General features: G+C 50.3%; 1 protein-coding gene across 1 annotated transcript; it reads left to right on the top strand.

Moving 5' to 3' along the window:
- Positions 1-939: 939 nt before the first annotated feature.
- kcnk5a (potassium channel, subfamily K, member 5a) lies at positions 940-12149 on the top strand. Its single transcript, XM_053844517.1, has 5 exons — positions 940-1662; positions 8013-8124; positions 8249-8415; positions 8486-8654; positions 9845-12149. The coding sequence occupies exons 1-5, from the start codon at positions 1477-1479 to the stop codon at positions 10786-10788; spliced, it is 1578 nt and encodes a 525-aa protein (XP_053700492.1). The 5' UTR covers positions 940-1476; the 3' UTR covers positions 10789-12149.
- The last annotated feature ends 397 nt before the right edge of the window (positions 12150-12546 follow it).

Below are 12546 nucleotides of genomic sequence, written 5' to 3'. Positions count from 1 at the left end.
TCATGATGACGCGAGGCTCAGTCTCACATTATTATGAAACTTGGAAACTCATCGTAAAAAAACAAAAACAAATGACATAACCATTCTATTGTTTTTCTTCCAACTTTGAGCGAACATAAAAAGAAAGAAAGCAGAACCGTGGCAGGGAATCAATGGAGCAGAATACTCAGTAGTACTACAGTAGTACGAGCAGCTCACTGTGCTCTCACAGCTGGGCATACACCATCTGTGTTATTAAACTGCACAGGTATAGCTTTGAAATATATGCACAGCGTTGTTGCTGTTGTCTGTTTCGCACTTCACTTTACTTCCCTGCACTTCATTTGCACTTGGAGTATTAGTGTCGCACTCATTAGTACTTTATGATGATCTGATCCGGAAGCCAAGCAACGACATTTGCCAAGGTCTCAGCTCTGTGTTTTCTTTGTGCAATGACAATTACAGGAAGTCTAAGTCTAAGTGAGGGTGGAATCTCAAAGCTGCGGTCCGAGGGCCAAAAGCAGTCGCCATAATGTTTCTACGTGGCCTGGACGGAATTGAATCTCACTCTGGCTGGTTCGTGACACGCAATGGTGTCCACCAAAGGAATGTTGAATTCCAGTGACTTTCGTGTCTAACTTCACAATTGTTTTTAGGGTATGTGCCAATACGAGGTAACACACCAAGACAAGGTTGCTGCTGGCCAAGTCACCGTTTTATTGTGCGCTGTATTTCACCACAGATCTGATGTATGAGGTCGGTGAGGCCAAAGATAAGTCCAAGTCAAAACAAAACGGAGACTGACTCAGAGTCGTTTGTAGTTTCCTGCGCATGCATCTGTGAATATAGGCATTTGATTGCGAGTTACAGTTCCATTTAACTGCGAAAGCGCACTCTTCCGCCGACGTCACCAGATTGTAGAAAGCAGCCGCGTGTTTTGCGGGCTTTGTTCGTCTTCCGTCGTTCTATAAATGTCGTCCAGACTTTGATGGAACTCTGTTTTTGTTATTCACTCAACAAGTGCAGCGGTGTTTAGGCCGTGGGTCGATCGGGAACGCAGCACTTCGGCGTGATCCTCCCCCCCTCCGCGCGCTCTTTTGTCCTCCCTCAGTCGGGGCGGTCCGCGGGTCCCCACTCTCCCGGCGGCCGCCTGCAGTTGGCGGAGGTCGGGTGTTTGGGCTCAGCTGTGGGGCGGGTCCTGCTCGCCTCTAACTTCGCTCTGCGCGCTCTCACTCACTTTCCCGAGTGCGCACGTGGACACACACTCTGCGCTGCCGCGGCCCTCGCGCTCTCTCCACGCTCGGCGGCGGTTATGTCTCGCGCCCGATGCTCCTGTCACCTGCCTGTTCCCTCGCGCTTCAGAGCCCTCGCGCGGAAGAAGAAACGCTTAGTCAACAGAGATAACCGCAGCACCATGCGCCGCGTCTAGACCGCGCGCCCCTCCACCTTCTTCTTCGCCTCGTCCCCCTCAGTCCTGCGCCCCGCGGCTCGACAAGTATGGTCGATAAGGGCCCCTTGTTGACGTCTGCCATTATCTTCTACCTGTCCATCGGGGCAGCGATCTTTCAGGTTCTGGAGGAACCCAACTGGAAGCAGGCTGTCAAGCAGTACCGGCTCCAGAAGGCTCAGATTCTGAAGGACTTTCCCTGCCTCAACAGCCAAGACCTGGAGAAAATACTGGAGGTATGTGTCGACCCTTCCGTCCTAATGAGCGTCAGCTGGGCAAAGTCTGCTCCAACGAGCGCACAGTAGTTTCCCAGACACGCGGGCGCGTATCAGAGCTTATCTGTGCAGCTTCATCGCGCACCGTCGTGTGGCAGTGCAGTCGTCTGTCTGTCTGTCTGTCACAAGGAGCGGGAACACGGACGCGTCCAGCGCACGGAAAACCCTGCCAGTGTCTGGGTTGGAAGCTTTCTTCTGTCGCCGTCACAGTCCTGCATTGTCTTCCCTGGCGCATCATGGCAGTGACCCTAGGCTTTACAGCGGGGAAATAAACAATCCTGTAAAAACGGCCCCAAAACACCAGAGCTTTTACACAAACTCTGCACCAAGATTTTGAACAAGAAAAGAAATCGGTACATATTTATTTTAAGTAATTGATTCCTTTTAATTTGTTAAAGTTCTAGAAATATTCTTGGTACGATTTAATTTTCAGAGACTTTACTCAAATTAAATCTGAATTATTAGCGCTACAGTGTTGGGAATGTTTGGCGTTCATTGCAATAGGGAACAGAGTTTTTCATGCTAGGTAAAGTTGAATGGGTCATAAGGTTGTGTGTGCTTTGATAAGTACTTGGGTAGTTGGGAACGTTGACTTGAATGAAAACAAGAAGCTGGCTGTCCGTCTGGAACTCTGGTCCCCACAGAGAGCCTCGGTCGGACGGCGTTAATGGCGAGTTTGAGCTTTGTCACATTTTTATGTGGAGCTCTGGAACTCCATCAGCGATAGGTGTTTGTGTGAAGCCCTCTCAAGTGTTGCAATCTGAAGAACGCCGCGCATGTGACGAAACGCCCCGTTTGTGAGGAAAAGCAAACCGTCTTCACAAGTTCCTGGCCGGACTTTTGAGGTTTCACATCCCCTTTTTCCATTCTCTCAGCGGCCGACAGCTGCTTGGAACATCTGCTGAATGCGTTTAAAGCATATTTGATGTCTTTTCGTCTGACGCAACACTCCAGAGAAGCCACGCCACTGACGAGTGCAGATATTCAGTCAGTTTTAAGCAGATATTTCTACAAACATTAGAGACGGGGGGCATGTCTCAACTTGTACCCCTTTTTTGAGTGACTTGCCCCTTTCATGCTCTACTTCCCCCTTGTTGTTTCTGCCCCGCCATTAAGTTTTTGGGGCGAAGCGATGGCACTGTCTTCCCTATTCACACCACAGTTATTCCAAACAAAAGAGGCGATCTGGTGCCAGTGGAGGGCGGTGGAGCCGCTGAAACCCCCTGTTGCAGATGGCATTTCACAGGACGAGGCAGCGGACCTGTCGCCGCCTGCTCAGACTATAACACAGTGTTGCTCTCAGTGAGCTCTTTCTTCAGTTGCTATTCAAAGGTTTTCCTGATGGAAACTTTGCTCAGCTCATTTACAGTTAAAGTGTATATACACGCTGGCGTCATGCGAGCGAGCGGCGGTGGCGATAAAAATCGCTGCTCTGTTTTATTAACAAGGAGTTGACTATTAACTATTAACTTCACCTTCAAGTGGTCACAGTTAACATACTGCATTTTATGGCCCATCAACGCTGGCGCTGGAGAAGTTGTTGTAAAAGTTGATCGTGGGCGAGGGGAGGGTTCTTTTGTCTCATCCCTTGGACTGGGACGATTTCTAGCACCGACTCCTTATGCCTTCACTTGGACTCCTGGAGGTGGATCTCATTCAGAGCTCGTGGTTTGTTCTGCTGACCCAGAAAGTGTTTACCGACACCTGTGGTGCTCATTATAGACCGTGATGAAAGGTGACCTGGGATCCGCGCGATCACTGATGCACAGACAGACACTGAGGCCTCCTGCCGATACGGTGCGTTCGGACTCGTGGCAAACTGTCTGGGCTGTGCATTTTGTTTGGAGCAGAGAATCACTGAGATGCTTCTTCTCCGGGTGTTGTAAAGCAGCTCTGTTGTATAAATAAAGTTTCACTCAGCCGTGCGCTGCCAGTCCAATTGCATCCTGCTCCCTCTCACTGGACTGGCGCAACAGTCGGCGTCGCCCCAGCGATGGTGAGTCTTGCCGTCCCCAGTGTCAAGTTACTGAGGAACTGTGTTGATCTCGTCCTGAACACTGGCAGGGAAAATGACCGTTTCTTGACCTTGTCCACTCACCTGCTGTTTCCCTGCTTTCTGAATTAGACTCATTGCTAACCCAGTGTTACGCACCTGTACGCACGTTTTCCCTGATTCCAGTAGCTCTTGCGGTCGACCTAGTGAAACAGCGCGGCCTGATGATCGGCTTCAGTGTCGTCAGAAAATGAATTGGGGACTGTATCTTCAGCAGGTGGCTGCTGATGTGCAACGGGGAAAAGCTGAGGATCACACGCACGGTCTCTGTGACCAACTTGTTCAGGTCCGGCAGCTTGTCGTCGCTCAGCCAATCCTCATTGAGACTAATGGAGGCTGCTTGTGCAGCACACTCTGCCAAAACAAATGGACAAGAAAAGGAATCCCATTCTGAACTAGGTGAACGTTTGCCTGCTGTGCTGACTTGTGTGTGGCCTTGCTTCAGTGCTCAGTGTTTGTATGGCTGACACACTGCATATACAAACGCGTTTCTGCTACATTATTTGCAGAAGTCAACTGCCTGCAACACACTTGACACCACACAAAGTTACCCACAGCAGTCCACTCTCTGCTTCACTTCTGAAGTTTGACATCCTTGTTAGTTTCTGCGTCGTGTTTGATGGAGTCAGCCAAACCAAGTCAGGTCACTTTGGCTCTGTTTACTTGGGCTAAACACAGTGGCTTGTCAGATGGGGATGTGAAGCGGCGTTGCACGTCACTGCAGGTCACGTTTGGGCGGTTAGTGGATAAATTTGCAAACATGGCAAATGATGCCGTTGTGTCACATGCTGAAAGGAAACATTGCCCAGGGCCGGAGCCCAGCTCTGCCGTCCCATGAAGTGGGACACTGTTTTCTGTGCTAGATAACGTCATGTGCCTTCAGCGGCAAAAAGCTGCTTTGTCTCCGAATAGTGAAGTGTTTATTCCTCTTTCCAGAAAAAAAGAAGTGAAACTTTGGACAATCCTGCAGAACTGTGTGTCATGAGTTCGATTGCAGGCAAGTGACACTCTGGCCTAAATCCTGGGTGTGTGAGCAACACAACTCTGGATTCATATCTGTTGCTTGGTCTTAGCCCACTTTTTGTGGCCTATTTTAGCAAGACTTTGAATGGCCTCCCTTGAACCACTGGAAGTGATCCTACATTTAGCGTCGGAGCTCTGAACTGCCGGCTTTCTGCCATTGTCTGGTCGCTGAAAACTTTCCACACCTGCGTGGATTCAGAGCAGAGCTGCTCCCTGTGATCCGTGCGAGCAGTGTCGCAAAACCTACTTTCAGGGATCAATATTAACGACTTGGAAGAACGTGAGGCTTGTTTTGCTCGTGAGCAGCTGCCTGTGCTGGAAATGGAAAAATACTCTGCGACCGTGTCCAGACAGCTGGAGTTGCTTGCTGTAGTTTGCAGTGGCTGTCTGCAGGCTGCAGAGTGACCGGAGACGCACTGTCAGCTGCTTCCAATGGCCAGTAGTGGATCATTCTCCAACGTTCTCTCTCTTGTCTTAATGTCACGTGTGAGGTCCCTGTCATTGACTGAAGGGCTCCTTTGTCTGAACTTGGCAAAGGACTAACGTCTGACTTCACGTCATAATTTCATGCCAATAACCAAGAGTATCGTAAACTACAATGGAAAATCAGCCCATTGCTGATCCAGCAAAGTTAAGGGATCTGACGCTGATGGACGGGCCGCCCCGTATATTGGTGCACCCTCCCCGACAGTGCATGTTGACATGACATTAGGTTGACTCTTCTGATCGTCCCCCGGTCTCAGTCGTCCCCCCGGTCTCAGTCGTCCCCCCCCGGTCTCAGTCGTCCCCCCCCAGTCTCAGACGTCCCCCCGGTCTCAGTCGTCCCCCTGGTCTCAGACCTCCCTCGGTCTCAGTCAGCACATGACACGTACAGCAACATGTCTGATAGGAACGTTGTAAATAGTAATTAAAGTCTGGGGGAAAAAAGTCTGAATGGTGTGTCCTTTGTGATGCGGTCCTCTACTTGGGTGAGGCTGAGCTTCTGCTAGCAGACAGAACAATCGGTCACTGAGGAATAATGCTTTAGTCGGTCTCCTGTCTCTTTAGTGAATGATTGTTAAACCAGATTGCAAAGTTGTCCTTTGATATTCTAATGCGTTATTGACATCTGAGAGAAGGCATTTTCTAAATCTTGACGCTGATGCATGTGTTGCCGTCCATTTGGAATCCGGTTCTCCAGCTGCCGTTATTGTGAGGAAGCGAGTCCAGCGACATCATCCAGCCGCCTGACACACAAGCGCCTTTTATCTTTCTGCGCTGATGTGTGCCTTCAGCTCCTTGTTCTCAGGGTCATTTGTGACCCAGGGCGCAGCGAGTTCACCAGTGGGTGACTTTTTAACCTTTGGGAGCATAGCTGAGGCCGAGCCGTCAGTGCTTGGAGACCTTCCTCCCCGTCATTCAACAAGCCTCTTAAGTTCCTGCTTGACTGTCTGAAACGGCCTCTGAGCAGTTGAGCTGGAATCAAAAGGCAAATGGTGGTCATTTTTGTGTGAGAGCGTATATCCACTGTCATCTGTCGGGGAGAGCCTTTCTCTCATGATTTGACTCCTACACTGTGCTCTTTGTTCTGGTGAGGCGCTTTTGTTGGCATCGAGTTTCCTAGTCCGTTTGGAAATCACAGTTCAATCCCAGGGAAATGTGTTGCCGGCTTTTGGTGCTCGCAGTGTCCACGGCCTTGTTCACGTCATGTTGAGTTCAATATGCTCGGTATGTGTTTCGGAATAATTTCACCAAACTCAACCACCAAGTCTCTTGTTTATTCACCCTTCAGCTAATTGATCTGAAGCACTACGACTCTTTCTGTATGTTATCATCGACTGACTTGCTCATTTTCCATTTCTAAGCCTCACACACGCTCCGTCCAATAAAAGCCTCATGCAAATGCAGCCTAGTTTCCTGTACAAATACAGCTGGTCTATTCTGACACATTAAAGTGTACACACAAGAGTGACTCCCTCACGGACTGTCTTGAGGTCGCACGTGTCTTCTGGCGTTTTCACTTGAGTCAATGTTTGACTGCACAGAACCCTTCCAGTGTGTGGAGCTATTCTTTTATTCAATTAGCTGAAGTTGTGTACATTTTGTCAACATTTGTGAGTTGCTTTGAAAGCCACATTCTTAGACTCGGTTTAGAAATGTTAATTGCTGGGTGCTGCGATGTTTTTCGTTCTCTAGACTCTTCGTGTTGACCAGCTCAGATCAGCTCTGGTTCGGTCAGTTCCTCTTGCCAGGTGTGGAGAAGGAAGTCAGCATCTAGTATATCAATTTAAAACGACCACCGATGCATGAGGTGTGTCACATGATGCGGGTCAGACAGCGGTTAGCCATAACTCTCTCCTGTTTGAAACGGATGTATTTTGTTTTTTTAATCAACTTATCCCAAGTCACCGGATTCCAGTTAGAATGACTGCAGCTTCTCTCTCACGCGCCCCTCTGTACATGTGCTTCCCATTATCACATCGTCAGAACCAATAACAAAGTGGCTTCGTGCGTGAAAGTGCCATGTTGCAGAGTGAAGCAGGCGTGGGCAGCAGGGTCACCGTGATGCTGCTGAGAGGGTCCTGGCACTCGCCGTGCGCCGGCCCAAAGGAGCGTCCCTGCTGTTGCAGCAGACAAAGGCTGCTCTCCCATTAAGCTGTAATTGCAGGCCAGCGGAGCCACAGAGCTGTGATTAGTCGGCCTCCAACTTGAGCTCAAACCAATTATATGAAGCGTTAGTCGTCTTCCTAGCGGTGTAATACTTGGTTGGCTGCTGAGGTTCCTCACACAAACAAGTGGAGGCTTGTGTTTGGCCACAGTTTGTGATGAAGGCTTGTTTATGGACGCAGCCGTGGCCCGTTCCCTCCCCGTGTCTCCGGGGCCTTTCAGGGGCCTGGGCTGAGCCCTGCCTCCTGAGCACCCTGTGCTGATGCCATCAGAATGGAAGGAAGTGGAAGGAAAAAAAACCCAAACTGGCAGACTTCCTCTATGACATCTTTGGAAACGCTCTATGTTTGTGTTTGTGACCCATCTGCTGCTCTCTCCGTGACCTCACGTCGACACTCATCAACGGTCGTTTTCTGCTTTAGTCACTCGAGCTTGTTTGGCTTTTTTCTCTTCCGTTAATAGCCATTAGCATCACTTACCAAGCCTTGTTTGTGAATGTGAAAAGGATCGGGACGAAGATACCGCTGCAACACGTTCTTTTCTTGGTGAAAGGCATTGATCGCCTCGGTGTGTCTTGCTTTGTCCTCAGGCGGTGTCTGATGCTGCAGGTCAGGGAGTCACCATCACTGGCAGCAACACCTTCAACAACTGGAACTGGCCCAATGCGGTGATCTTTGCTGCCACTGTCATCACTACCATTGGTGCGTTTGTTGTTTTTGGCTGCTTACTTTAAACCAGAGTGACAGCACTGTCTCTCCAATTGTGCATGTGTATTCACGTGTATCCTTGGTTGAATGACTGAGTTTCTGTGTTTGTAACCCTCAGGCTATGGCAACATCGCCCCTAAAACCTCTGCAGGGAGAATGTTCTGCATCTTCTACGGCCTGTTTGGCGTTCCTCTGTGTCTGACTTGGATTAGCGAGCTGGGAAAGTTCTTTGGCGGCAGAGCCAAGCACCTGGGCCAGTACCTGACCAAAAAAGGCTTCTCACTGGTGAGGCCCTACTGGAGACATGCGTCTCCTCCGTTCAACCGGACCAACCAACGTATTCTTTCTGTTGCAGAGAAAAGCTCAGTTTACCTGCACCGCCATTTTCCTGCTCTGGGGTGTCCTGGTCCACTTAGTCCTTCCACCGTTAGTCTTCATGTCCCAGGAGGGCTGGAGCTACATTGAAGGCTTATACTTCTCATTCGTCACCTTAACCACCATTGGTTTTGGAGATTTGGTCGCCGGTAAGTTGAGAATGAAGAGCTCTCGGTGGCTGTGTTTACATGGAAGCAGGACGTGTGGAGGCAGGCAAACCAGATCACTGGAAACGTGTGTCACGTGATCAGGAGTCCTGTCATGTGAGAGTCGCATTTTGCTTCATGTTTACAGCCGTTTCCTTCCTGTCTGCCAATTATCAAGGCGCGTGTTACGTGACTTAAGTGTTGGGTCTTCATCTTCATTGGCTGCTTGGCTTCCCTGACTTTGTTTTCCTGGCTGAGCATGATCCGGTGACTGTGCATGTGTGGCTTTATCAGCTGCTGTTATCTTGTGTGGGTTGGTGTGTACAAACACCAAACCTGAAGCCACATTGGAGGAGATGTTTACCTACTCGCAGAGTTGAGTACATCACACATGGAAGGTGTTTGTTCACTCTTCTGTTCGCACCTGTGGCTCGCTCGAGTTCCTCTGTGGCCCTCAAAGGTGGACACACGTGTTGCTCTGGAAGCTGGTGCCACGGTGCGGAGAAAACGAAGTGGACGGCCATGCTCGCAACGGCTGATTCCACTGTTGGCAGCGTGACAGTGGTTGGAAATGGTTGTGGTTAGCTGGAGCTAGATTTTGACTCTCGCACTGAAGTTGAGTTCACTCGTGATTAAGGGCGAATCAATCGTACGTTTGGATCCGTCTGCTCCACTGTGGATAAACTCTTCCTTCTAGTTACCTTTCAAACAGATGCAGTTTGTACTGTTTGTTCAATTTTCCATCAAGCGCCAGTTCAGTGCGATGAATTGAGATTAAAAAAAGAATCTATTTGACAGCCCTTTGGTTCGTGCCACACTCCTTCAATCTGACGCTGCTGTCTCCATCAGTGTTCTGCAGAACTTTGCTGCGTCTCGCTATTTTAAAACTTGAGTGGTGTGTGGACCAGCGGCATGACTGTCTGACACAATGGTGAGAGTTGTGGTCCGCAGAGTTCCAAGCCACTCGGATGAAACTTTGCAGAGCCGGCAGGAGTCGGGTCTTAAAGTTGACGATGCTAGGGTCAGCGTCTGTGTTCCCTTGTCTAGAATGGTGTTTGATGCTTTTGTCTTCTCCATGTCAGCGAGGTTTGTGTTAACAGCATTGTTTCGAAGGCGTGTTGCCGGTGTGCTCAGCCACTGTTCCATCATGGATAGCAGTTTCTCACCTACTCCTTTGTGTCCTGCTCCTTTAGGTGTGAACCCAAACACAGATTACCCGACTCTGTACCGCTACTTTGTTGAAGTGTGGATCTACCTGGGCTTGGCTTGGCTCTCTCTCTTCTTTAACTGGAAGGTGCGCATGGTCATCGAGGCCCACAAGGCTCTGAAGAAGCGCCGCAAGCTGCGCAAGCTCTCCCTGGAAGAGTTGCGTCACTACAAAGAGTCTCACAAGGCCTCCCTCCGCCTGCCTCCCACGCCCAACGACGTCAATATCTTTGGCTTCCTGTCGAAGAAGCAGGAAGGCTACAACGACTTGATCAAGCAGATCGGCAGCAAGAGCGGCAGCAGAGGTGACGCCGCCAATGCCAAAGGCAAGTGCAAGGAAATGGCTCGCTCCAAGAGCTGCAACGACGCGGCCACCTTCAACGGGCACACCATCCTGAGCCTGGACCGCTCGCCCCGACAGAAGCGGCGCTACAGCTTCAGCGACCGCGTCACCGACGCCATTTCCAAGTCAAAGAACTACCTCCTTCGTTCCGACAATGGTCCACTGTTGACAGAGGACCAGGTGGAGGCCGGTGGCGAACTGGACCCGCAGCAGATGTATGTGAACCAGCTGGACAAGGACGTTGGCGTGGAACACGGCGGCGTGGACCAGTGCGGACGCGCTGCCCGAAGGACTTGGGAGTGTAAAGATTACCATTCCTGCTCTTTTCAAGCTGCTAACATCACCTTCATTGACGAGGAGAACTATCTGGGGAACAATCTGGAAGACGAGGAGGAGGAGGAGGACGACGACGACTCCAAAGCTAAAATATCCATCACGACGTGCGAAGACAACATGGAAAGCAACTCCAAAGAGGAGCACGGCTCGGAGTCTGAGGAGTCGGTGTTCACCAGTGAGGGGTCGCAGCACAGTCACTCCTACGAGACGCTCGTGGAAGAGTACGCCAAAGAAGACAACACTGAACCCTGAACCGTGGGCCCAGACTTGGTCTGGTGTGAACATTTTAATGTGAAGCCAAAGTCGAGCACTCATTTCAAACGAATGTCCTTTTTAATGACCAATCTTTTCTATCGATTTTAAGAGCTGAGCTTGAACAATGATCGACTGCGGAGCATCATGGGAGGATCCTCATGAGCGCCTGCTCCGCTCACCATGCCGTTTTCTACTCCTAGTTGATGTGACTTCAAATGTGGAGGCCATTTCACATGGTTAGCGCCAAACATATACTCACCATATTGGTGTTTTCTCTGTGACCTATTTATTAAATGAAGGAAGTCGTAGCATTTTTATGAAATAGCTGTGTGTCAGAACGTTGCACAAGTGAGGAGCGTTGGAAGCCCTTCCCTGCTGCAGGCCTTGCTCACAGGCAGAAGGCAGCGGGGCTCCGGCCTATCTCTGATGGAGTTTCCATGAAGTCCTTGACATCTGCGGCAGGAGATAGTTCCGTGTTTTGACTGCTCGTACCAGACGCGCCAGTGATCTGGAGGTCAGACCTCCATGTGTTAGCCGAGCCTCTGAGAGCCACATCATGGCAGCGCACAATGGGAATTTCCACTTTTGCCCCCCTCAGCACCTTCAGTCGATTGTGTTTGTGGTGTAAACATTGGCCGGGAGCCCGTCAGTAGTCACAGTGGCCTGGATTCAGGACATGGCCTTGCTGCCTGTGTTTGTCTTAGGGGGCTCGCTCCGGCACACCTGACTGAAGCGCCGCCGCCGCGTTGGTCGATGGCTGCGCTCCTGACGTAGGAGACGCTTGAAGAGCTGCCAGAGGAGGCGGCGCCGCAGTGCCGCGCTCCCTGCTCCAGCCTTCACTTCCACCTGCCGCCTCTCTGCCTTTTGCACATCTAGACTTGCACAGTTACTTGAAACAGTGTTACTCTGAAGCAGTTGGAGTGCCAATCCAATATACTGTAGACCTGGCGGGAATATCCGCAGACCTTTGGAAGCACACCATCCCCAGCCTGCCGTGTTGATGTCACACCTGCCTTGACTCCAGATGGCGTCCGCTCTCTTGAATGTATTCACTGAGGAATGGTGACACTTAACACTGGGTGGGTTTGTCTTGTGACTGTCTGGTTTCTACATTTCCGTCTTCTGCGCTGGTCCTCACGCGGCAGTGTTACGCAGCTCTGGTACTTGTCTGGTCCATTTTCGAAGCGTGTGCCTAAATGATTGTCAAAACCAATCGGTTCGGGTCATTGACTCTCATGTTGCTCCACTGTGTGAAAACTCCAGCCTGTGGTTTTATAGATGTATGATTAAATTATTCCTGAATGGTTTTTACGAGAATTTTGGACAAAACTGTGTACTTTGTGTAAAATAAACTTTAATGCAATATCTCTCACAAACCTTGTTCCTCCTTTTCATACTTCACCTGCTTGGCTGTGGAAGCTGGGAGCGTGGAACCTGCTGCCAGCTTCTCCCCCAACTGCCCTCAGCAGTGACTGCAGTGCGTGATGTTATATTCCATATCATCTGTGACGCCGTTTCTCATCCAAGACTGTGCTCCCGACCCTTTTTCCTTTCCTTTGTGAGCGTGACTGCTGCCCCCCTGTGCTTCTCTCGGTCCTCCAACCCTGGTGACCACACTGTGCAGATCTGTCTCTGAAGTAGCTGCTGACACTGAGTCACTCGCACTGTATGAGCAGTTTGAGCAACCTCTGAGGTTCTTTCTGGTCAGATTGACATCCATGGCTGACTTCTGTCGACCACCGTGTGGTCTTCAGG

This window comes from Synchiropus splendidus, chromosome 16 (genome assembly GCF_027744825.2).
Source record: "Synchiropus splendidus isolate RoL2022-P1 chromosome 16, RoL_Sspl_1.0, whole genome shotgun sequence".
Lineage (NCBI taxonomy): Eukaryota > Metazoa > Chordata > Actinopteri > Syngnathiformes > Callionymidae > Synchiropus > Synchiropus splendidus.
This window is presented reverse-complemented; position numbering and strand designations above follow the sequence as displayed.